Raw genomic sequence first — 27,655 nt, 5'->3', positions numbered from 1 at the left:
TTAATCTCTCTCCTGGATAATATGCCCTTCATGGCATCAACATACGCGCTCTATCAGACTTCCAAGATGGCTGCACACACAGCTTAACTTCAGCTCTCCTGATGTGAAAAAAGAAAGAGAGATGAGGGCCAGTAATTCTGCCAGTTTTAGTAAAATTTAGTTACTGACTAATAAGTACACTGCCTGGATACCAGCAAAGAAGAGACTCAGACAGCCTGAAAGAAAATTAGCTAGAAAAGATGACTCTAGAGAATTTTTCCTCAGGCAGATGCCAAGTGTTGGAAGTGTGATGGGGAAGAAAGAGATAACTGGGAACATATGCTTTGGGAGTCTAACGAGTTGGCATACATTAAAAATTCCCAGCATAACACTGTAAGAAATATTACCTAAGCAAATGGATGTAATTAAGGAAATTATTTTTTGAGCTGGGATAAGGGATCCAAATTGCCTAGACATAAGGCCTTAAAGTTGAACTCTAGTTGCTGCCAAAAGAGCAATTAAATAGAAGATAGAAATCAAAGTCTAAACCAACTATATTTAAATTACTGAATACTAGAGATAAAAGAACTGGAAGTGAGATCTTTAGAAAAAAGGTAGAAGTAAATTACACAGAAAAAAGAAATTGTGGCAACAATACATACAGAATAATGTTTTACAAGAGGAGTGAGGTTTAAGACAAGGCAGGAATTGAGCAATTTTTGTAATGCTGAATTGATGATAATTATACAAAAGAATACATGTGATGTAAAATGTTTGTAACTGGGAATATGTTAATATAGTTTGGTATGTTTTCTTTTATATAAATGTATGGCTGCCTATGTCTTAAATGATAATTCACTAAAGGTGCTAAAAAACAAAACACATGTGCTCCCCCCCCCTCACAGTGTACTTGTTGAGTCCATCCTCCTGTGGGAGCTACTGTGACACAGCATTCCCATCCTATTATCACAAGAAGAAGATTAACTATGGGAAGTTACACATCTTAATTGTCTTTGTTTAGTCTTTGAGTGAGATGTGTTCTTTAATGAGTCCTGATAAGTAGTATCACACTCAGGGCAAAAAAAAAAAAACTCAACTCCAGAGGGACATTCCTGGTCAACTGTGCTCTTAGAAGCAGAAGACCCAGTATTTAGGTGAAGTCAGACTAGAAAGAGAATCTACAGATTAGTCCATGGATAAAAAGGGTCACTTATGGAAATGATGACAGAAGAATCACTGCCCCCAGTCATTCTCAGAACCAAAATCCATTCAGAGTCCCCTAACCATGGAAGAAGGAAGAATGTATCTGGTCATTAGCACATAAAGAGGCTAATATACACCCAAACCAGGACAGGTATGGGGTGAAAAAACAGTCTTATGCCTGGAATCAGGTGGAAGACTCCTCTTCTTGAGAACTTCCGCTGAATAGGTAATAGAGATGGAAGGCCATGCACTAGCAACAGACAGTCTCAAAGTTTGTGCTGCATCATTTATTTCGTAATCTCCCACCAGATATTAAACAGCCACCAGAAGTCTAATGCTGAAGGGGTGAATGAAGAACCGGCAGGGCCTGTAATGCCAATTCAGCCCTTGGCAATGAACCTGATATGCCATGGGGGTAAAATATGCAGACCCCAAGTCCTAAGCCTGACTTCAGAAATACAGCACAGTGAATTAATAACCTGTTATGCAGAAGATGACTGTCCTGTTGGGCAGTGCTCGACTTTTCAGGACTTGCTCCCAAGAGCAGGCATTGCCCCAAATATTTGTAGTGGTGGCTCACAAAAGATGGTTGGAATATAAAATCCTCTGTAGAAGGAAAGCTTGATGATGATGATGATATAAGGTAGTGCCATCTGAACCAAGGAGAGTAGGGCAGTGCATGTGCAACATATGTCAGCATCGCTAGCTGGAGTTTTGTAAAGAATTTTATGCCATTTGACTACCATACTGATTTGCACAGTTGCTTCTGTTAAAAATGTATTTGTAAAGTTGCTTATATTAAAAATGCATCAACAGTGGGTCCTGCTGGACAGAAAAGAGGTGTATGTACATGTCAGACAGTATTATTATCACTGATAAAAAGTACATGTTTTAACAGAGAATTCTTGAAAGGAAGAGGTTAATCTCAGTTCAGCTAATTTTGAAAAATAGGTCGAAAATTAAATGTGCTGGTTTAGGCCATAAAGATTTTATCTTACAGGCTGATTGCAGCCAGAGACAAAACTGTCTGGGAAAACTAGGACTAGGAATCTTACTGTATTATCCTTAGGGGTAAACTAATTGCTATCCTGGAAGGGTGGAAGTTTTTGAAATTCCTTTATAGCTTTCAGATGTTGCAACAGGTCTTAGCAAAGCTTTGGGTGTGCATTGTACCAGAGTCAGGTGACCAGATGTGATGTCATTCTATAACCAGCTCTGAATTGATTTGTTTTTAAAGATATTAGTGAGAGATATAATGGAACTCTCACAGCAGCACTTTGTTTCTTGGAATATGACAAGAATTATTTCTCACAGATATCTCACACAACCAAATACCTCACCTTGCATTGCTGTAGTAAACAACTCAACACTCATAATCTTGTCTTGCTGTAGTAACTTAACTAGGGAGCAGAAATAGTCAGTTACGAAAACATAGTGAGATTAGTTAAGTATTATTTTTCTGCATCTGTGTGAACCTATCCAACTATGTTATTTTTTACACCTCCTGTGATTAAAATTCTGGTGTTTACTGTAACTAGATATTCAGAATTCTCGTTTTTTCTATTTTACTATTTATTATTAAATATTTCTACACCTTTCATTGTGGCTGGTCTTTTGGAGAATACTTTTAACATCTTAAGAGTACTTATGCTTTTTAGTGACACTGTGTCACTCCTGAAAGCTTTGCTGCTTTGGTCAAACTCTACCATTTGTATTGGTATTCATTTTACTCAGTATAACTGGGTATCCTTGTCAGAGCCTTAGAGTAGCTGACTGGTGGCAGAGTAATTACCTTATAGTCTGGGGAGAGGGGGCACAGCTGGTAAATCTGTGCCAGACATTTCCAGGTGTGTGTATGAAAATCAAATATCCAAGTGTGTGTGTCAGCTACTTGAACAGGGATATACAGCTCCAAAGTGGTCAGTGTGCACTCTTGTTTGCAGCCTGGAGAAAGAGAGGGCTGCCTCAGGTCTGGAGTGTGCTCCCTGTATGCTCTTAAGGGAAACTGCGTTTGGTGCAGAGAGCTGCATCTGAAAATACTGTGTGTATCCATTTTTCTTCCTAGTGGCTATCCCTCACCGATGTCAGTGGTGAGGATTGAGGCTCCTTGATTACTGGCCCGAAGTAGAGACTGTCACATATTGGTGGCAGCTGGGTGGGATACCAACTGAACTTCAGCAGCCTCTGGGCAGTTGTAACTGAAGGTGTGTGTATTCTCAGCAGCCACAAGGTAAACATGCAGCGTTTCATTTTCACAACAGTTTTATTTATTTTTTGTTACTTTAGTTTAGTCATGGAAAGCAGGCAAAGATGTCAGCAGAGGTGATGGCAAGCTGACAAAGAACCAGTTGGCCAAAGTGTGCAAAGCCAAAGGACTACTGCATGCCAACCTGACTGAAGAGAAAATTATTTCAGCCTTAATCACAGCTGCAGCATGGAAGACAACCAGTCTGGTGATGAGAAGGTGCAGCCTTCAGAAACAGGACAGTTCACCTTTTCCTTAGCGGACTTAAAAACCCATCTGGAATTAAAGAGACTTGAACTGGAGGCCAAACATTTGGAATTAGAATCAGCAGAGACTGTAGTGTTTGCAGCCCAAAGAAGAGGAGAAACAGTGTCAACATGACAGGGAGATGCTGACTATTCATCAGGGTCATGGAGGTAATTGGGAAGGGAATAACTGAATCCCATAAGCAATAAAGGTCAGTAAATTTCTTCCACAGTTTACAGAGAGTGATAACTTTGACATGTTATTCATAGGTTCATAGGTTCATACTAGGCTATCTGTCCTAGGGCATTTATAAGCCTAGCCAGAATGTGTTTGGCTTTCACCACCCATTTTAAATTTATTTTGATATGCCCTTTTTCGAGGTTAGTATACTGTGCCTCTGTCTAACAGTGACACAGAAGTGATACCCGGGGTAAACCTATGATCTCCCATCCACTCATCAAGATTCCTCTTGAAGAGAGTCAATGAGGGACTCTGCCTAACCTGGACTGGGATTTTATTCCAGAGTGAAGGGAGCCTCTGGGTTATGAATCTGTCCCTCCAGCATGTCCTATTTATTTCAGTGCTGAGGTTCAAGTCTCTCGAGCGTAGCTCGATGGGATTTGGATTTTCTGAGGTGCAGCATGTCCATTAATTCCGGGTTGGACATGGCTTTATATGTCAGGCACAGATCGCCTCTGAACAGGCGGTATGCCACTGAGTATAGCTGGAGTTTCTTTAACCGGGCAGCATATGGCATCTGTTTGAGCCCTTTGATCCTCTTGGTGAGGTACTTTTGGAGTCTTTCCAGTTGCTGCAGGTGTCTGGTAAGGTACATCCCAAAAGGGGCATTGTACTCAATTATGGGCCTGATGAGGGATGAGTAAAGAGGCACGATGACCTCCCCTGATCTAGATGTGAATCCCTTCATGATTAGGTGGGCTATATAAAATGTTTTTCTAACCACAGAAATACCTCACTAAAAGAATCACAGGCCTAAAGCAGATGCCCTATGCTGACCACCTTAAAAAACTCCAGCTATACTCTGTCGCATATCGTCTACTCAGAGGTGATCTTTGCTTAACATACAAGGCCATGTTAAACCCAGAGCTGTTGAACATGCTACACTTAAAGAAATCCCAATCCCTCAGAGCCACACGCTCCAGGGATCTAAACCTTGTCATCACAATAAACAAAACATGCTGGAGGGATAGGTTCCTGACCCAGAGACTCCCCAGACTCTGGAATAGATTGCCCATACATGTCAAGCAGAGTGCCTCTTTGGTCCTCTTCAAAAGGAACCTTGACGATTGGATGGGAGAAAGGAAATTCACCCCAGGGATCACGTCAGTCGCCCTGCTAGACAGGGGTCCAGGGAAGTAAATAGTGTGGGAAGAAATAGCCAGGGAATTGTTATGGCTAGGCTTGTATAGGCCCTAGGGCTGATAGCCTAGTACCAACCTATGAACCACTTTGGCCACGTGGTTGTCAAATGAGAGATTGTTATCAACTTGGGTCCCCAGGTCCCCAATTACTTCTTCTGTACTTAATGGATTACCACCTATGTGGTAATTTGTGGGCACTTTGTTTTTGCCAAAGGGGATGACTATACACTTTTTGGCATTTAGCTTGAGGCCATGGCTCTGGCACCAGTTGTCTGTTTCTATGAGGCCCTTTTGGAGGATGCTTGTGTCGGCTGGAGAGTCGATTATGGCGCCCAGTTTGAAAGAGTACGTAAACAGTACAACGTTGACCAAGGGCTCTGAGTATGGTTCCTGACCCCCTAACTCCATGGTAAAGCTGTAACTGCTGTTTCTAAATTGTCTGATACTGACTGCCTAAACTATGATAAAGTTAAACAATGTTTATTGGAATGTTTTAAGTTAACACCTAAAGCTTATAGAAAAATGTTTCTTGAGCATAGACACAAGGCAGATTAAAGTGTATGTGATTATATTGCTGAGTTAAGCACTTGTTTTCATATGTGGGTGAGTGGGTGTCAGGTCACCACTTTTGAAATGCTGGAAGACCTTTCGGTGATGGAACAAGCCTTGAGGACATGAGAATCTGGTTGGCAGACTGGGAGTGTGACTCTGCAGATGAGCTAGGGAGAAAAGGGGATCACTGCTTAGCCAGCAGGACATCACTGTACAAGAAGGGGATACCCAGTGCTGCAAATGGATACAAGGGAACCCATGGTGGGCAGCCTAAAACACCAAAACAGAGTCCACAAGTAACAGGGGAAGCCACTAGTTTAGGTACATGGCCAGGATCAAGGGTTAGATGTTTTAAATTATTTAAATTAACTGGATGGGTCATGTAGCATACAAATGTCCACTGAAGCAAGGTGGGGAACAAAAGGTGAGGGAGCCAGCAAGTAGAAATAACAGCATGCCAGTAATAAGTTTTCTGGAGACAACAGGGGTACCAAACTGTTTGTATCCTATCTTAGTGATTGGAAGACAGGCCAGTGCTAAGACAGATACAGCCTCTGACATACCCACTGTGAAGCCTTCAGTGGTTAAAGAGGAGCAGTACTTGCTTGAGCAGTCCACTCTAGTCAGAGCTTTAGGAGGAACCCCATTCCAAATACCTTTGGGTAGGGTTCACCATGACTGGGAGGGGTGGAAAAGGAAGCAAGCAGTTAGGTGTGTTTGAGAATATCCCTGCAGATGTCTTGATGGGGAATGATTCTGATAATGCAGTACCTTGTGTGCATGCAGGTACATGCAGTCAGGCTTGGAGACAGGCATATGGCTCTGGTAGCCTGGGGGAAACCCAGACAGACCCCATATCTGAAGTTGGGGCTGATGATGTGGTTATTTCAGGGAGGGAAGTACCCTGTAGCAGTGAGCCTGAAAGTGAGCCACACCTGCTGGTAGGTACTGATGTTACCGTGGACAGAGTAACTGCAAGGACAGAGGTGAATGGTAGTACCCAGGCTGACAGTGAGGCATCACTGTCAGAAGATACCAGGCTTCCTGGGAAAGGGAGCTGGGAAGGGTCACAAAGGCAGAGTTGAGACAGGCTCAGCTTTTGGACCCTACCTTACGAGGCTTGAGGGAGGTAGCTAAGGAAGCACCTAATTCTCAGGGGAAAGGGCAGACTGTATAATGGAAGAAAGGGTTACTGTATCCAGAGTGGACCCCAATGGGAGGGCTAGATGGTGAGGTAATACAGCAGTTGGCAGTGCCCACACCCTACCATCTGGTACTTCTAGTCATAGCCCATGGCATTCCTTTTGCAGGTCATACGGGTAATAAAGCATACCAAGAGACATATTATGCAGAACTTTTATTGGCCTGAGAGTGCAAGGCATGTAACAGGGTAGTGCAGGATCTGCTGAGCAGTACCAAAAGGTAGGCAAGGCAAGAGGCAAGGTTAAAGCTCCTTTGATGCCTTTGCCTGTGATTGAAGAGCCATTTCAGAGGGTAGCTATAGATATTGTGAGGCCTCTGAGTACTCCCAAGTTCCACAGAGAAGAATTATATCCTGGTGGTAGTAGATTATACTACTAGAAAGTCTGAGGCTGTGGCTCTGTCCTCTATCGAGGCAGAGGAGGTGGCAAATGCTTTGTTAGAGATTTTCAGCAGGGTAGGTTTCCCAAGAAAAACTGACTGACAGGTGCCAATTTCAAGTTAGACCTGCTGGCTTGTCTGTAGAAGCACTGTTAGGTGAAGCACCTAAAGACCAGCTCCAGACTAATGGTCTTGTGGAGAGGTTAAGCTCTACACTAAAGACCATGCTATGGCCATTTGCAGACCAGTTTAAGAAAGAGTGGCACACATATTTGCCCATCTGCTGCTTGCATACAGAAAGGTACCCTAGGATTCCACAAGTTTTTCACCCTTTTAATCGCTGTATTGGCATAGGGTGAGGGGGCCTTCAGATTTGATTTGTGATGAGTGGAAGGGTGAGTGTGAATCCCACAAGGAAATCTGTTGTGACATATGTCCTAAACCTCAGGACAAGGCTAAGGGAGATTATGCACTTGGCCCAGGAAAACCCGTCAGGAGCCCAATTGCAGAAAAAGGTCTGCTACGACAGAAATGATCGAGCCTGAGAGTATGCATTTGGACAGCAGGTTATGTTGCTCATTCCTGTCAGACAAGGCAGCTTGGGAGGGATCCTTCGAAATGGTAAGGAAGGTCAGTGATGTTAATTACATGGTAAACCTGCTAGGCAAGAGGCAGAGGCACAAACTGTACCACGTTAACAAGATGAAGCCTTACCATGTCAGGGAGGCCTTGGGCAGACTGCAAAGGGCAGGGTTGACCATTAAGCCCTGTAAGTGTCAGGTGGGTATGGCAGAGGTCTTCTATCTGGGATATAGAGTGGGGAATGTTAAGATCAGGCCAGAACCTGCCAAAGTGGAAGCTATTCAGGCATAGCCTACCTCTGTGACCAAAAAGCAGGTGAGGGCATTCTTGGGGACAGCAGAGTACTACAGAAAGTTTGTTCCCAATTATAGTACAACAGCTGCTCCCCTCACAGACCTGACGAGGAAAAACAGGCCAGATAAGGTAGTGTGGACCCAGCCTGCGAGCAGGCATTCTAAAGGCTTAAAGGGGTTTTGGGAGGACCACATTGTGTTAGCCAGTCCAGATTACAGCAAAGAATTTGTTGTGCAGGTGGATGCTCCAAACCATGGTGTTGTCTCCTCAGAGGGAGAAGAGCACCCAAGTTCATAGGTTCATAGGATGATACTAGACTATTGGCCCAGAGGCCTTTATAAGCCTAGCCAAGAATTTCGCCCATGTTCCCTTAAAGTTAGCACCAGTTTCCCCTGTCCAGCAGGGACATAGGTGGGATCCCAGGGGTACATTTTCTGTTTTCCATCCAGTCATCCAGGTTCCTCTTAAAGAGGGTTAAACAGGTACTCTGCTTGACATGGAGAAGGAATCTATTCCACAGATAGGGGAGTCTTTGGGACACAAATCTATCCTGCCAACAAGTTCTGTCACAGATCAGGTTAAGGCCTTGCGTGCGGGTTGCATGATTGGAGTTTGTCTTACGGATATGCAGCAACTCCATCAAGGCTGGGTCTGAAATGGTATGTCAGACACAAGTCACCTCTGAGCAGTCTGTATGAGACTGAGTAGAGGGACACGACTTTTAGCCTATCTGTATAGGATAGGTGTTTGACACCATGGATTTTCCTGGTCAGGAACCTCTGTGGTCTCTCCAACTGCTGCATGTGCTTGGCAAGATACATGCAGAAGAGGGCACTGTACTTAATAATGGGTCTGATAAGGGAGGAGTACAGGGATGTTATGACCTCCTTGTTCCTGAATGAAATACACTTACTTATGAGGTGGGCCATGTAGAAAGCCTTCCGTACAATGGAGGCAATGTGGTGCTCAAAAGTCATGGTGCTATCAACCTGTGTGCCCAAGCCCCTCACAACTTATTGCATGCTTAGTACATTGTTATTAATGTGATAATTAGTGGGGATGACATTTTCCCCAAAGGGGATAATGATGCATTTCTTGGCATTCAGTTTGAAGCCATGCTTCTGGCACCAGTCATTAGTTTGGGTAAGGCCCTCTTGGAGGATGTTCAGATCACTAGGGGAAATTTAAGACAGCACCCAGCTTGCAGTCAATTGCAAACTTGGTCAGCCACAGACCACTGGGTTTGGCTTGCACCTCAGAAAAGTATTTTCCAAACAGAAGAGGCTCCAAGACCGATCCTTGGGGTACACCTCTCGTTACAGGTCTTCTGGGAGGTGGCTTCCCCTACTTTGACTGAGTGGGTTCTATCAGTGAGCCAGTTAGCTACCCATCTGGTAACATACGGGTTGATGCCTAGCTGGGAGAGTTTATCTATTATGCCAGAGTGGGAAGTGTCAAAGGCTTTGGCTAGGTCAAGGTAGGTGGTGTGCACCATCTTCCCCGCGTCCATGGCTTTGGTGACTGTTTTGAAGAAGTTGACCGAGTTTAACAGGCATGATCTCCCTTTGACAAAACCAAACTGTATGGGGTCAAGCATTTGGAGGTTGCTAATGTCCTTGTTTATAAGTTTATCACAACCGTATACTCCAACCCCGGGAGGAATGTTACGCAGCTGCAGAAAAAGAATGACTAGCCAGAGTATGGACACTTCAGAAACTTCATCCCTATCTGTATGGAAGGAAATTCACTGTGGTTACAGACCACAATCCCTTAACATGGCTACATAGTGCCATCTAGCCAAATGCCAACTTAAGTTGCAGCCTAGATTGCAAGCATATGAAATGACATTGCAGCACCATAGTGGGGTTAGCAATGCCAAAACAGAAGGCTCTCAAGACCAGGTATAGGTTAATGTGTTCCCAGACTGGCGCATTTCTCTCAAGCAATGTTTTTCCAGGGTCACCTGAAAAACTAGCTTGAGTCTTCAAAAGGGGAGAATGTGATGATATGAGGTAGTGCCATCTGTGCAAGGGGGAGTAGGGCAATGCATGTATAACATACGCCAGCATAGCTGGAGTTTTGTAAAGAATTTTATGTCAACTGACCATCACACTGATTTGTACACGTTTCTGTTAAAAATGTAATTGTAAAGTTGCTTGTGCTAAAAATGCATCAACAGTGGGTCCTGCTGGACAGAAAACAGATATACATGTATGTCAGACAGTATTATTATAACTAATTAAATGTATATATTTTAACAGAGAATACTGAAAGGGAAGAGGTTAATCTCAGTTCAGCTAATTTTGAACAGTAGGTTGAAAATTAAATGGGTTGGTATAGGCCATAAAGATTTTATCTTCCAGGTCTGATTACAGCCAGAGACAAAAATGTCTGAGAAAACTAGGAATAGGAGTCTTACTGTATTGTCCTTAGGGGTGCACTAATTGCTACCCTGGAAAGGGGGAAGTTTTGGAAATTATTTTATAGCTTTCAGATGCTGCAAAAGATATTGGCAAAGCTCTGGGTGTGCATTGTATCACAGTCAGATAACCAGATGTGATGTCATTCTATAACCAGCTCTGAATTGATTTATTTATTTTTTTAAGATATTAGTGAGAAATATGATGGAACTCTCACAGCATCACATTGTTTCTTGGAACCTGACAGGAAAGAACTCTCACAGATATCTCACACAACCAAACACCTCACACCTTGCCTTGCTATAGTAAGCTACTCAACACTCATTATCTTGCCTTGTTGTAGTAAGTAACTTAATTAGGGAAGAGTAATTTCTTAGTCAGTCAGGAAAATATAGTGAAATTAGTTAAATATTGCTTTTTCTGCATCTGAGTGAATCTATCCAACTGTGTTATTTTTACATCTCCTGTGATTGAAACTCTGGTGTTTATTGTAACTAGCTATTCAGTATTCTCATGTTTTCCATTTTATTATTTATTACTAAATACTTTTATACTTTTCATTGTGATTGTTCTTTTAGAGAATACTTTTAACATCTTAAGAGCACTTATACTTATTTTAGTGGCACTGTGGTTGCTCCTGAAAGCCTTGCTGCTTTGGTCAAACTCTACCATTTGTATTAGTATTAATTTTACTCAGTATAATTGGGTACCCTTGAAAAGCCTTAGAGTAGCTGACTGGTGGCAGCGTAATTACACTAAAGTCTTGGCATAGGGGGCACACCTGGTAAATCTGTGCCAGCCTTTCCCAGGGATGTGTATGTGTGTGTGTGTGTGTGTGTGTGAAAATAAAATATCCAAGTGTGTGTGTCAACTACTTAGAACAGGGACACAGAGCTCCAAAGTGGTCAGTGTGGAGTCTTGTTTGGGGCCTACAGAGAGAGAGAGTGTGTCCAGCCCAAGGTCTGGAGTGTGCTCCCTGTGTGCTCTTAGGTGAAATCATGCTTGGTGCAGAGAGCTGCATCTGAAAACACTGTGTGTATCCATTTTTGTTCCTAGTGGCCATCACCCGCACACTATCAGTGATGAGGATTGAGGCTCCTTTATTACTGGCCCAGAGTAGGGACTGTCACAGAGCTCATCACTATAACAAGGGATCAGAAGTTAACACTAAAGGGACTTCAAAAATTAAAAAAGCCTTTGGCTGAAGGAAGGCCCTACGCTTCCTTATTTTCTGCCACTCCTTTAAGCTCCTACTTAAGATCGCATAATGTAGTTCATGGCCAATCCCAGCACTGGCCCTCAACATCACGTATACTCTACAAAGAATGACACACACTGAGGGATTCTCTTGACTCTTCCCTTGACTGGCTAGGTAAACATGTAAACTATTATATCAGACTTCAATGTTGTGTTCTTGTCAAAGGCAAAGCAAGCAGGTTCTGTGCAGATCAAGCTCAGTCATATGCCAGTTGCAGAAATAGATAGATTTATCTGTTTAAGCACGGAGTATAGGAATAGAGCAGTAATGCACACTAATACAAGATCTAATCTGAGTAGTAGAAAAGAATTGGGAAGCATGGGGATCAAGGAATCCCTGATGTCAAACACATGGACTGCACTGCATGGCCTGGCAGTAGTGTGTATATACCCAAGTGATGGTGCTTTAAATCTTAAAAAGGACTAGTGTAAACAGGTATTTATAAAGGAAATCAAGCTGGTACACATTCCCCAGACATAAAAATGTGTGGAACAGGCATCACTGAAAATATGCTTCACTGTCACTGTTAACATGAGCTGAACTATCAATTAAGCAGTGCTAAAAAGGAATCTCAGCAAAGCCTATGTGATAGGGCACCAGCAATCAATTGTGTGATATATTCACTTAAGCAGACTGAAACCTATGGCATGCAAGAGAAGGTCATTATAAAGGCCACAATGGCAAGTTTTTCATAACAGGATATAAGAAGACCAACCAGAGAAACTGCATCTACAACTATGGAGGATTCATCTCTTAAAAGAGGACCAAATACTGCACTTAAACAAGGAAATCCCTAAACACCTCGAACCACAATGAAACTCAGTAGTATATGCATCTAAACATCTCTAGCCACAGTGAAACCTGATAAATAAAATGCTTCTAGCCAAATGACTCTTTAAATGTGAAACGCTAATGTTTAAACACCCCTGTACCCACAGTGACACGTAAAAACCTTTTAAATACATCTAAACATTGTGAAGCACCGTAACCGTTAAACACTTCTAACCACAGTGAAACTCAGTAACATTTACAGCCAGTTACATCTAAAGCACTCACAGAGAAACTCAAACACATTCACTCATATACATATTTATGCTGACGATCATCAGACAGCTCCAAAAGTCGCAAGCTTTACATGCTCTAAATGCAACATAAACCTTGTGGGACTAACAGGCTAATAACAAACAGCATACGCTCCTACTGCAGACTGAAGCGGATGAGTTAATGATAACAGCATGGCCTGTCTCAGCCAGGTCTATCTCTCTCTCTCTCTCTGTGTCTGTTAACCTCACCCAGGCAAGCGTTTCAGCCAAATGAAAGCCTTTCTGTCCTATTTTGTTCCTATTATCTACAAAGACCATATCAATTACAACAACAAAAACATAATTTTAACAGTTTAAAAATATAAAAATGTGGTCTGCACTGAGACAATGATTAATATAGAAAAGAAGGGCATTTCATGTCCATTTGCATAGGGTATGTTACACTCTCTGTTGTGATGTCAGAAAACCCCTCTCTCTCTCTAGCTTCACCTTCCAAGTTCAAGGTCAGTTGCGACCTCAAAAGCACAGAAGACTGCTGCGGTACTGCCAGACTGCTACGGTACTGCTGTCAGTCGTAGCATTATTTTTCTCAGGGTTGGTACATGGAAGCAGATTATTTATTTTACTTATTTACTTAACATTTGTTTACTGGGAAAGTCTGACTTGCAATAAAGCCAATTTTCAGCGGAGGCCCAGGGAGAAATGCTCCAGACGCATGTCTTTGTAAGTTCTTCCCGCAACTCAGACTCATGTATGCTTAAATAAATTTATCTTAACAATGAACACGAATAACGATGTATGATAAGAATATTTAAGAGATGCAGAGTACAGACATTTTTATTACCACACAGTGTGCCTTCAACACATTCTAGCTATGTAACCATTCACCATAACCCAACTTCATCGACATCAACACAGAAAAAAATTAACCTGCACAACAATACATAAATTAATTACACCAACATTAACATGAAAGAGTTTAAATACGGTGATAAAAAAGAAAATGACAGCTACAGTTAAATAAGAAAATGGCATTACCAGCAATACATACCAGATTATAATGCTCTACACTAAATAAGATCAACCTATAAAAATAACTCAATCATAAAACTAACAAACTAATACCCTCACTGCAATACTAAAATACCACAAACCTACAAACACATTTAAAAAAATATATATTTTTACTAAGAAGAACAGCAAAGATGCTTCCAGGAGATAACCAGTTTGTAAAAAAATGCATAATCCATTTAAAGCTCCATTAAACAGATAATGTTTGCAGCATTCAAAAGAAATAAATAAGAAACAGTAATACAAAATATGCAGCTGTAAATAAAAATAAATGAAGCTATAGCAGCAGCCACTGAGAACAGATGGAGAGCATGCACAGGGGTCAAAAACTATGCAGGAAAGATGGATACTTGAAATGGGCGGCACAGTGGCCCTGCATGTAGCGTTATTTCATCACATCAAGAGGTTCTCCATTTTAGTTCTTGGCTAGGATGCTTTCATGCAGGACCGGTGTTTGGTCAACTGGTGCCCTAGGCAAAAGGGCTCCACAGCTCCTCCCACACACCACTTGGTGCCCCCATCCTGGCATAGTTACACCACCCAATTACTGGAAAAGCACCCCTGCTACATCAGCGCCCTAGGCGGCCGCCTAGTTGGCCTATGCCTAAGGTCGGCTCTGCTTTCATGCAGACTCTACATGTCCTTGTGTTTGCATGAGTTTTTTTCCAGGTGCTCTAGTTTCCTCTCACATTCCCATGACAAACAGGGAAAATTGTCCTTAAGTGTGAGTATATGTTCATGTCTGTGGTATGGAAGCATGACATCAGCAGGGCTAACGACCTAGCGGTGTGAACATTGGCTCTAAATGATTGTCTCTGCTGATGTGACACCCCAACAACATGCAAAAATGGGAAAGGGTTTGTGGACAGACAGGTAGATGGATATGTTCAATATGTGGATGGTCTACATAGAAGGCACAGAAATTGCATTACAGAGATTAGAGAGGACTGTTTTATGTAGAATGCCTTGTTCTCTAAACCTACAGTAAGCATTTACTTATATATATATATATATATATATATACACACATCTGTGTGTGTGTTAGGTATATTAGGGGGATATACAAATAAATACAAAGGATGCATCAAATAAACAGTCAGTAGAGACTCACTTTTAGTAACCATGAATTAAACAGACAAATGAATGTGCATTATTTTTTCCACAGTACAAAGTATCCTGGTATGAACAGGTCCCCAACCATGTCCCAAGACTCTCACTCCACGTTCCTAAGCACCCTGGAAACTATTAGGGTCCAACCTAACACTGTCATACTAGGTGACTTCAACTACTCCTCCATCATCTGGGAAAACTACTCATGCACCAATACACTGGCCCAATGCTTCCTGGAATTCATCATTTTCAATGCTCTGGACCACCTCATTCTTACCCCCACTACAGGAAGCAACATCCTTGACCTGATTATTACTAACATGGGCAACCGTTGCTCTACACCAATAGTCAATTCCTCCCTGGTTAGATCTGTCCACAAACTAATCACCATGGAAATCCACATGTCAGCCACACACCCCCCGTAAAGGTAACCACCATGAAAAACTTCTCCAAAGCTGACTTTGGACTCCTAAAAACAGAGGTGGCTAACTTCACGGCACCCATGTCAATGGAAAATAGATGCATGACTGCCGAATCATACACCAATGCACTGTACGAACACGTACATAAATGCATGGAACCAGCCATACCCAATGGAACCAAGATGCTCTCCTCCAAAAAAAGGAAGCAAATCTGGTGGTCCCCCTGCCATTAATAAACTCTACAACAGAAGGAAGAAACTGTTGCAGAAAAAGGTGAAGTCCTAAGACTGGAAAAACTCCCTTATTAGCCTCAACAAAAAGTTGAGATCCCTCATCAAAACCTCTAAAGCCAGCTATGAGGCAGAATTGCAGCAGACACTAAAAACAACACAAAGTCTTCTATAGTTATCTCAAAAATATCCACAGCAATACCCAGGTTTGCTATGAGTTACTGCACAATGGTACCTCCTATACTGAGCCAACAGATATTGCCAACATACTGGCCGACAGATTCAGTGCCAACTTTACCCCTCTCTCCCCTCCCTAAAGGACCAATCACAATACCGAAGGAATGCCAGGCATCCAGCATTACTGCAGCACAGGTTAAAGCTGCATTGTCCAAGGCCAAGAATACAGCTTCCATGGGACCCAACAATGTCCCTGGATGTGTTCTACTTGAACTACAAAGTCAACAGGCACCACATCTGTGTGCTCTGTTCAATCACAGCCTCACCTCAGGCTTTGTCTCTACCGAATGGCGCACTCCTACAGTCATCCCTCCTCTCCATAAAGGGGAAGCAACTACAGACCCTGGGAATTATCACCCCATTAGCCTGACGAGTCTGATATGTAAGGCTATGGAGCGCATCATCATGGACCTCTAGATCCAAGCTCTAGATCCCATGCAGTTTGGTTTTGTGAAAGGTAGATCATGCCTGCTCAACCTGGTTGACTTCTTTGAGTCAGTCACCAGAGCTGTGGGTGAGGGCAAGGCAGTTCATACAGCCTACCTCGATCTGGCCAATGCCTTTGATACCATTCCCCACTCAGGAATTATTGATAAACTCATCAAACTAGGCATCAACCCCTATATCACTAGGTGGGTTGCAAACTGGCTCACAGATAGAACCCACGGTGTAAAAGTAGTGGACTCCAAGTCAGATTGCCAACTAGTCACGAGTGGAGTCCCACAGAGATCGGTCCTGGGACCCCTCCTGTTTGGCATCAACTTTTCAGAAGTCCAGGCCAACACAAAGGGACTCTGGCTGACCAAGTTTGCAGACGACTGCAAGCTGGGAACCATTATTAACTCCTTAAGTGATGCAGACATCCTACAGAAAGGCCTCACTGAGACCAAAGACTGGTGTCGAAACATGGCCTTAAGCTTAATGCCAAAAAATGCATCAGCATCCCCTTTGGGAAAAACTCAGTTCCCACTAATAACCACATTGATGGGAGCCCACTGAACACTGAAGGCGTTATAAGAGATCTGGGGATACAGGTAAACAGCAACCTCTCCTTCAACCAGCACATTGCCACTGGCGTGAGAAAGTCCTTCTATGTGGCACATCTCATTACCAAGGGTTTTGCATCCGGGAAGAAAGAGGTCATCTCTCTCTACTCTTCCCTCATTAGGTCAGTCATAGAGCATAATGCCCCATTTGGCATGTACCTTACTAGACACATGCAACAGCTGGAAAGGCCAGACAAGTACCTCATGAAGAGGATCCTAGGCCTTAAACACATCCTTCACAGACAGACTCAAAAAACTCCAGCTATTCTCTGTCTCATATCATCTACTAAGAGGCAATCTCTGCTTGACTTACAAAGCCATGACTGACCCAGCTCTGTTAGAAATGCTACTTCTAAAGAAATCCCAATCCCTCCGCACCACATCCTCCAAAGACCTCAACCTCATTACCACAATCAATAGAACATGCTGGAGGGACAGGTTCATAATACTGAGACTGCCCATGCTCTGGAATAGACTTCCCATACATGTCAAACAGAGCACCTCACTGACCCTCTTCAAGAGAAATCTTGATGAGTGGATGGGAAATAAAAAGTTCACTGCAGGGATCTCTCCAGTGGCTCTGCTTGATAGAGGCACTGGGAACTAATGTCAGGCAGCACAATGCCAGGGCACTTCTTTGGGCTAGGCATGTAAAGGCTCCAGGGCCATTAGCCTAGTACACACCTATGAACCTATGAATAAATTAGGCATAAATTCTGCAATTCATTTGAACTTAAGCAAAAGGCAGAACTGCACTGTGGCGATGTACCATGGAAAATCTTTTACTCAGCATTCAACAATATTTAGCAAATTACTGGATACTGCACTCTTCTTTCTATAACACCACTGCACTATGGGAAGAAGGTCTCCTGAGTCCAGTTTCTTGGCTGCTGCTTCTATCTCTTCATAGGTTTATACTAGACTAATGACCACCAGGGATTTTATAAGCTTAGCCATGCGAACCCAGTTTCGTCCCAGAGTACCATGGAGGCATATATGGTAAGGTATGCTAGTAAGGAGGCAACTAAGATTTATGTGGAGGAGGGAGTATGTTAGTTGGGGATTAAATTTACTTACTGCTGACATGAAGGTCAGACCAGGGCTGGTTTTGCAATTTCCCCTCCAATAATCAAGGTTTATTTTGGAGTGATGAATTCTGTTTCACGTGGATGGGGAGGTTTTATATACAGCGGGGATCCTTTGAGACACACATTAATCTTTCCAGCATGTTCTATTTATTGCACAGGCAAAGTTCAGGTCCTTGGATCTAGTGTTTGTGCTGCTGTTTATTTTGTGGATATGCAAGAGATCCATCAGTGTTCGACCCAAAGATGCCTTATATACCAGACATACATCACCAATCAGTAACTTGTAGGAGACTGAGAATAGAGAAAGGGCCTTAGGCAATCTGTGTAGGACAGGGTATTCATACCCTGCATTCTCCTAGTGAGGAGCCTTTGAGGGCATTTCAACTGTTGCATGTGCCTGAATAGGTACATGCCAAAGGAAGCACTGTACTCAATTATGGATATGATAAGGGCTGAGTAGAGTGGCAATATAACTTCCTTGGACCAGGATCTACATCCTTGCTTATGACTTGGGTGACATAGAATGATTTTCTTACTATCTTGGTTATGTTAGGAGTCGAAGGCCAGATTAATATTTACATATGGTCCAGATCACTAACTACCAGGTCATCTCTTTGGATTGAGTAATTAGCTTGTGTAGAAGATTTCCTGAACAGCACTATAATGCATTTCTTCAACATAAGTTTTAATCAGTGGCTTTGATATCAGTCATTTGTTTGTGTTAGACCCTCTTATAGGATGTTGGTGTCATAGAGGAATCGGTGATAGTTCCTAGTTTGCAGTTGTCTCCAAACTTGATGAGAAAGAGGCCTTTGACATTAGCCTTGACTTCCAAGAAGTAGAGGCAAAACGAGAGTGGGCCCAACATGAATCCCTGGGTTACTCCACTGGTCACCAATCTCTTGGTGGAGGTGGTCTCAATGACCCTGACTTCTTGGGTCCTATCTGTGAGCCAGCCAGTAATCCAGTGGGCTATGCAGGGATTTATGCACAGTTCCAAGAGTCTGTCAACACCACCTGAGTGGGGTGTCATACTGAACACTTTGTGCAGGTCAAGGTAGACTGTATGCACCATTTTTCTCTCATCCATAGCCTTGTTGACCCTCTCAAAGAAGTCCACCAGGTTAAGTAGGTAAGAAAATCCCTTAACAAACCCAAAGTGGGATAGGGCCAGTGTCTGTAGGTTGCCAATGTCCTTTTTGATCATTTCCATGATAGTTTGTTCCATGCCTTTAATGCCGGGGTCAGATGATGGTGTACCCTTATATGAGGGATGACCATTGCGGCCCTCCACTCACTGGGCATACAACCTGTTTTGAGGCTGTAGCTGAAAAGTGCCTCATGTGGTTCTGCTAGAAGGTAACCAGGGATACCGTTGGGGCTGACTGAAGGAATGTTTTTGCCCTTAGCGGGCGCAGGCAGGAACAGCTCCCTCTTGATAGTTGTGGTATATACTAGAAGGCATTTCACAGGGGGTGGGAGGGAAGGGGCAGTGGAAGGTGAAGTCAGAGTTTAATTTACCAGCCAATAGATTTGCTATATCATTCTGGTCAGTGAAGTTCTCATTGGACTTTAAACTTAACCAGAAACCTAGAGGTCTAATATAATCAGACAGCTCGTCTCTATGAGAAATGCCCTTTCCAATTCTGGTCAAGAGTTTTTTTCTTTTGTTATATACCCTGTTAAAGTAAGGATTCTACCAATGGGGCTTGTTTTTGGTGTTAGATTTGGGCTTAATTTTGGTAGATTTGGCAGCCTCAAATGCAGCCATTTATATGTTTGCACAAGGTTTTTGTAAAAGAAATCTGCATAGGCGCCTGTGTTCTTGGAGTTTAAGGAAGCCATGAATTTTGACAAACTATCACTTAATAGGTAGTAGTGTGCTTTAGTTGATAACTGCTACAGGTTTAGTTGGGCTTTCTGGATTGATTTTTATTTTGAGGAAGACTGTTGGTACAGGGTTATTCATGTTGATAAAAACCAGGAAAAGTTTGTGCCTGTGAGTTAAAGGCAGTGTACGTTTCCCAGTCTATAGAAGGATAGTTAAAGACTCCCATGTATAGGTTTATTTGGTTGGACGGTGAGCACCTCTAGTGGGTCTAGGTAAGAGCTGTGAGCTTTGTGGATCATAGGGGGTGACCTATGGCTGGCCAGAACATGGTAAAGAACATTGTCTATAGAGAATTGTACGAGGATGAAGTCCAGGGCATCATCCTGTTTAACCAACTTAAAGTTGCATTTGCTGTTAAAGGAGATGGAGTCACCTTCACCTTTAGCCTCTGTCTGTGCTGCTGTTGGTCTAATATGTGTGGACGGCACTGCAACCTTGCACTGTTGAGTACTTTCTGCAGCTTTAAACCAAGTCTCTGTAACAGCACAGATGCCTACATCCTTCAGAGTGAGTAGAGCTTGTAGGATGTGGGGTGTGGAGCTTCTCATTTAGGCTCTTAACACTGAGTATTAACACCTTATGGCTGCTTTGATTTAATTTATTTATTTATTTTTGCTGCTATGTTGGTAGTTTTGTCATTTTGACATTACCTAAAAAGGCTCTAAGGAGGTGGATAAAGTTTAAAAGCCCAGGAAGGACAGGTGTAGACCATCCTTGGCAAAGCAACATGCTCTGTTAACCATGTTCTTCCATGCTGATAGATACTGGATCCCCCTGCAGTGACAACAGAAACTAAACCAGTTACTGAAATCAATCATTTTCTGTTACTGCTCAATGCAAGGTACATACCTCCCTGTGACCCATATTCAAACAGATCCATAATGTCTTCTTTTCATATAGTCCAGTGAGGTATGTCTCAGGTCATTTATACCCACATTGTCTACAACAGAATTATATTGGTACCTGTGGTGGTGAATTCAGCGCATGTGTAATTTGGCAGGTCCTGGATCCAAACAGGCAACTAACCGTTATCTTTTCCTTATCCAACCTGGTGAGGGAGGCGTTGGTGTGTCATTCAATAGAATTCCTTATGACAACAGCACCAGGTAGTGTTTGCTTGCCTTATGGACTTGTTCTTGGGGGTCATTGGGTGTTGCTTTTGGTGTGTGTTTTAGTGATTGTTGAGGATAGGTGTTGCCGTTTGATGGCTTAAAAGATCTTTGAGGTTTGCAAAGTTTTCTTTTAAGTGTTTCAGCATAAGAAGGCCCATATGTGTGGCAAGTAGTATGTGTGAAGGATAAGAATGTGCAATTTTTGCCTCCAATGAAGTTACGTATGTACATCTTTCGCATACTGCATTCATTTCTTTAAGGATTAAAATGTTGTCTGAGTACATGAAACAATTGCTGTGTTGTTTCAGGATGCCCATATCTACCAAGATGGCCACAGAGACATTAGGAAATTGCATATCGCTGTTGTCAGGACCTATATTAGGGTTGGGCTATTATGGTTTAGGGACTTAGTTTTACAGGGGTCACATGAGTGGTGTCTAGGTTTAAGGCTAGATGTTAGGTGGTTTTATGGTCTAATATTAGTGCTGTTTGATGCGTTAATTAGCTGCTCTAAGCTTAACTCTGTGCAAAGCTTTTCTTGTGTTACAGGTTAAAATAATAAGTACTAGCAGTACAGGTAAATTGTATAAACTAAGCATTTGCTACTATAGAAGGCACTGCTAACTACTGCTAAGCAGTGTGTAGCTTCATGCAAACACGCCTAATTTATAGCTGACAGAAAAAAAGATGAAAATGTATTCCTGTGCTCTCTGGCCAATAAACAACTACATTTTGAGAAGCATGAGGTGCTTCCCAACTCAGAGAGACCAAGTAAACACCTTCTGCCACAATATGGATGATCCTGGAACTTCTTGATGTAAAAGCACAGCAAAAGTCACTCTCAACTTTAGATTAACACCAAACAACTAAATCCCTAGCTAATTTGCCCTTCTGCAAGGTAATTTAAAATCAGAAATTACAAACCAAACAAACAGAGAAATGACTATCTTTTAGCAAAACATTAATTAAAATACTTTTAAGATGCAATCAAACAGTAACGAAAACTGCTCACTACCAACTAAATAATGTATGTCCACACTCATCTCAGAGAAGCAAGTATGACCACAATTTGGGATTCCTACAACTTGCTGTGTCATGTTTCTTTGTGTAGTTCCTGCACACAAAATGAGGGAGAAATAAATGTCAGTGCACTGTGACATACCTCTCAACTGTTCCTGATTTTACCTCATATTTATGCCCTCTCCCTCATAAAGTATTTGATTTTCTGGTAAATCTAGAGTATTACAATCAGTCAATAATGCCAGTTAGAGTATCACACTTTTTATTATTGAGAAAATACTCACTGATGCCAAACATTTTGTTTTATGAACTTAAGTGAATCAGAGTAATATTTAAAAATTGTACCTGACTGTGGGCCTTTGTACCCCCCAGTTTTTTCCATCTTTGTCCACCATTCCTGGCCAAATAACTCGCAATGCATGTTGAATACCATGGTAGACTGAACATGATGTTTCTCACTATGTGCCTCGACTACATGGATTCTCAGACTCTTCCCATTAGCAAAGTAAAAGAAAGCCTTTACATTTAAATCAGACCTTCCAGCTACAAAATACAGCAGGTAAATCAACTTGGGTATTCTTGCAGGAAGCTTCTGCAGGACGGGTGTTTGATGTGGAATCTGAACTTCAAAAGTGTAATTGCTCCTCAGAACAGGGCCAGAATAAACAAAACTATAACTGTCTGTATACGCCTGCCAGCAATGAATGGCATATTATTCTATATATCAACAATTGCCATTTTCAATTGTTGCTTTATTTCAAAGACAAAAAAAACCAATATCCTCTTTCAAAGAAGGCTTATACACTAGATGTAAACTGGAAGTTAAACAGACACTGGATGAACTGCATTCATGGATAAGACATGACCTTCCTTTTTAACCCACAAGGTCTGCATTTCCCTCTTATACAGCTTAATACAGAAGTCCAGGTTAGCTCACTAAACAAATCACGGATAACTGTACTATAATCTGCTGTGCTTATGAGGCTACGGAGGTTAGCTGTAATGGGTGAAGCTGGGTCTAAGAATGGATTTAACAGGCTGTTCAGGGAAACCTTAATGAGATTTGAACATCCTTATTTCATTCATTTAATGCTTGGCTAAGGCTGGGGATTAGACACTGACAAAGAAAATAAACTGCTATAATAATGATACAAGGCTGAAATCCTCTATAATTAAACTAAACTCAACATATCAATCATACTGTGAATATCAGCATAAATCACATGGCTAATATATTTCCCATTTTATAAAGATTACTGCTGCTGCTTGTTAGGATCATAAAATATTTACACTACATTAATAACAACAAGTATTGGATTTTTTTCCAGGTCTGCTATTGAGCACAGACAGCTTTACAAGACTGGAAAAATAAATGGCTCGTCTAAATTTTAAAGCTAGGTGAGACAGACAGTTTCTGAGCCCCTCTCAAGATTTCAAGGCAACATAACTAAACTGCATTCCTGGGAAAGATTCACACATTATTAATCTGAATAGGCACTTCCGGCATGGTTGCCATCAAAGGAGCTCTTCAATATCATAAGAATTTCATTCTGTGGGGGGAGGGGCAACTAAGTAATGGATGGGGGAGGGGAGCCATGCACTGGGAACACCTCCTGATTGCCTATAATATGTACTATACTGCAGCTGCTGTGTGACCTATATTAACACTGCCAAGCGTACACTTCAGTGCCACTGGGGCATTCCTGCAGAAAAACACTTGCTATTCTTAACAACCCATATATTTTGGTACAGGACTCTGTACCTTTCCTGCAACTATTCACACTCACCTCTAGCGTCTTCATACTTCTCTATAATGATATGCTATCCCTGTAGTATAAGCCATCTCATTCATTATGGCTACATTTTATCCAAAAGCTCTGCTAAGCATAATTCCATTTTCCATCCATGTACTGACACTGTAAATTGCTTCTTAAACTAAAGATTGTAGCATATTCTTGCATCTTTAAATATGTATATTTTTTTGCATATCCTTGTATCTGTAAATACGTTTTGTTCATTTCTTGTGTGATCCTATTCACCTGGACTGTCCCTGCAAATGGCACATTGCGATCAGTGCATTACCCCAATACACAAATATAAATACATAAACAAATATGCTAAGGAAATGGGTCTCCATTATATATACCATCAGAAGAGCTGAAAAGAAAGAAGGCAAAATTCAAACAAAGACATCACTTTAAAAAAGAGAAGAGAGGAAATTAATGAAAAAACATACCCAATGGGACCATCGGAACCACAGGATCAACAGGTGAGGGCTTCACCTTCACTGGAATTGGAGTTGTTGGTCCATTAACTATTACATGACCTAAAAAGGGAAGAAAAAGGCAAGCAATTTTTAAATTCAGAGTTCATTAGAGCCTGTAAGGTACTCAGCAGTAACTTCACATAAAATGCAACACAGTTCTGTAAACTGACATTAAGTGCCAATGCAACTCATTAAGTTTAGTAACCAACCTCTTTTCCAGTATCATAACTACATAAGTATCAGATATGAACTACAAAGCAATTTATAAAGCAGACAATCTACATTGCTCAAATGTCTGCTGAAAGCAATTGCTTTTAATGCTCCTGAAACAACAGGAGTCCTCCAACTGTGCCTCACAAAAAAATATTCCAAGACACTACACTGATGTGAGAATGCAGGCTATATTTTTTATCTTTTGGAATTAATGATTCCTGATCTGGCTTTTGACCCACAAGTTATCCAATCTAATGCATCACATCTTAAAGGCAAACTGTCAGAAAAATATGTATTAATGTGTGTATTAGTAATATGCTTAGAGCATTTAGAGCTTGAAAAGGGTTAACACATTTATTCTATTTCATACTGCATAAATCTGTACAAACTGCAGATGCTTTCTGACCTTGTATTGTTAGCTAAAATCTTGCTTGTGCCTTGGAAATTTACTGAGAAGCAGATGATTCCTGCTTATGTTAGGAAAATAATGAATAGAACAATACTACTTGTATGAAGCTTAGACAAGAAGTTCCGTTTGTGCTGTGAGAAAATACACAGCAGTAGAAGCCACAGATAATTAGGACAAAGCCTGTTTGAAAATATGAACTGCAATCAGCATTTGCTTGTATCTGAATTAGAAGAGTACCTTGAAATGTAACACTGTACAATGGAAGCTTGTAAACGAATTAGTGCCCACCAAGGCCAGGTTGTTTGTCTCAAAAGTTTCTCACAAATCTAGTCATGTCAGCAGAAAATCTGAGTAACATCTACTGTAGAATACTGAAAGTTGTGTTTGATTACATCAGCCATAGAAGGCCATGTCTTGTAAAATAGTATAAGAATGAGCATACGTCCTGTTAGTAGTTAGACAAATCGTTGTATTTGAATGTTTTTGTCTCCCTGCGGCAAGTAAATAAATATACCTTAACTGAACCTTACGTGTATTGGTCTTTGAAGTTTTTTCCTTTGACAGATTGGTCCTTCGGACCGGAAACCCTCACTTCGCCTCGGATCAGACAGGCCAGGTGGCTTGAAACCGTACGGGGAAGAAACCACATTGGTTCTACGTAGTTGAAAAGCCCTCCGACTGAATTGTCGTACAAAAGAGGCCAGCCACTTTCTGATCTGCGACTGAAGGACGGGTTTACTCGAACCAGGTGATCAACCACGAAGGCTCAGGTAAGGTGAATCTACTTTTTTCTGTTTTAGATCGGGGACTAGATTTGTATTTATTTTGTTAAGACTTTGTTTATACAAGTCAGGGTCAAAAAGATTACTGTCTTGTCATAGATCAGGGAAACACAACAGGTAGGCAGTCATTCTGAAGAGAATATAACAAAATCTGTGGTACCACGTTAAAAATAAGGAGTTATGTAACGATTAAAAGGGTAGAACAAAATGGGTAATAATTGTACAGAAAGATCCCAAAGTCCGCTGTTTACCGAAGACGCGAAATGCATGAAGTCACAGCGTGCTGATAATATTAAATACTACTCAAAATGGGTTAATAAGTATGAATTTGATGGTAAATTAGAAAAATCCTCTCTTGTCAAACAGCTTAAAACTGATTCTAAAGGTCAGGTAAAAAAGCAACGTCAACTAGGAATTCCTCGGGCACACAGGTGGATTGAGGAAGTAAACCAAAGGGAACAAAAGAGTAATAATTCAAAAGCAATGTTTTTAGATAAGGAGGACAATAACTTAGCAATAGCATCAGCCCCTCCACCTCCCTTACCAGAATATGAGGCAAGTGAAAAAGTTAGTCCACCCCTGCGATATCCTGCTGTCAGTGTAAGTAGAGACACTACAAAAGCAAAACCGTTTATTAGAGATCCCGTCGAAACCAGGTCTCGAACACGGGCAGGAAACTCAAAAGGGGACATTGCGTTATATCAAATGAGTAGAAATTCACGATTTATGAGTGAAGAAGAAATATGCCCACTTATAGAAGTGCCTAATCCTCAGACAGGGCATGAAGGTCAGGACCCAACTATTCTAGTGTATAGACCCTGGACTCCGGAAGACATCCGGAAAGCCACCGAGGGAATTCCCCATCCAAAAGTTAATTTTAGAAAGTTCTTAGAAGATTTGCAAGGAATGAGGCTAAGTTATAATTTAAATGGAGAATAGGTAGAAAAAGTAGTCAGACAAATTGTGGGACCAGATTGGCACATTAGTGGCGACTGGAATCCCTGTGACACTGCGCTCAGGCCCCTCCTACATAGCAGCGCAGAATTAGACAACAGAGTGAAAGGTCTTACAGACCGAATCTCTGAGAAATGGAAGCCTAGGGCAGACTGGACTTGCATTAATCAATGCATCCAACAGGAAGGTGAAACTATTGACAGATATTATGCCAGACTATAAGAATGTTTTAATAACCATTGTGGAATGCAGGTTCTTGAAGATCAGACACACGATTCCCCATATGAGCAGCAGTTAAAGAATGCATTTTTGAAAGGCAGTATTGCACCCATAAGCAGCTTTATTACAAAGCACATGGTAGATCATCGTACAAGCAGGTTACAGTCATTACTTGAATATGCTAGGCATGCCGAAAGGCATTTTAATAGCAAAAAGAAAAAGAAAGCTACAGTATTTTCTGTAGAAGATGAAGCAGAAGTTTATGTAGTACAGTCCGGGAAAAAAGGCAAGAGAAATGCCCAGGGAAACAAACAATCTGATCAGCGATCAGAGGACTTTGAAGGGCGAAAGAAAAGGGGTGAATGTTTTAAATGCGGTAAAAAGGGACACTTGGCAAGGGATTGCAAGAAAAACAAGAAAGCAACCACAGAAGATAAGGAGGGTGAGGACTGACTATATGATAGTCAGCAATCCCTAGAAGGGGATAGCAGAGAAGGGACAAATGAGAATGTGATAGAGGGAGTAGAGAATGTGATAGAAGAAATAGAGGAAGTGCAGGAAGTCACGGATAGTGAAGAAAATGAAATATTAGATTTGGCTTGAGCTTAGAGCTCTGTTCAGCAGACACGAAACCAGAAGTTACACTCCTGGTAGAAGGGAGGGAAGTCAGATTCTTGTGTGACTCAGGGGCATCACGGACCCTGATACATCCCTCCAAACTGCCAGAGAACTCAGAGTCACCTGATTACATAGGTTCATAGGTTCATACTAGGCTATCTGCCCGAGGGCATTTACAAGCC

The 27,655-nt window shown here is 41.7% G+C and overlaps 1 protein-coding gene across 4 annotated transcripts in view; it reads right to left on the bottom strand.

Annotated features, from left to right (window-relative positions):
- Positions 1-27,655, bottom strand: part of PC (pyruvate carboxylase) — a 2,844,646-nt gene that overhangs the window by 492,754 nt on the left and 2,324,237 nt on the right. For all 4 annotated transcript variants that reach the window (XM_044073797.1, XM_044073795.1, XM_044073794.1 and 1 more), the window contains exon 12: positions 24,249-24,338. In XM_044073797.1, coding sequence (XP_043929732.1) covers positions 24,249-24,338 — 90 coding nt within the window. The remainder of the gene's footprint in view (positions 1-24,248; positions 24,339-27,655) is intronic.

Source organism: Protopterus annectens, chromosome 6.part0 (genome assembly GCF_019279795.1).
Source record: "Protopterus annectens isolate FY-2018-M chromosome 6.part0, PAN1.0, whole genome shotgun sequence".
Taxonomy (NCBI): domain Eukaryota; kingdom Metazoa; phylum Chordata; order Ceratodontiformes; family Protopteridae; genus Protopterus; species Protopterus annectens.
This window is presented reverse-complemented; position numbering and strand designations above follow the sequence as displayed.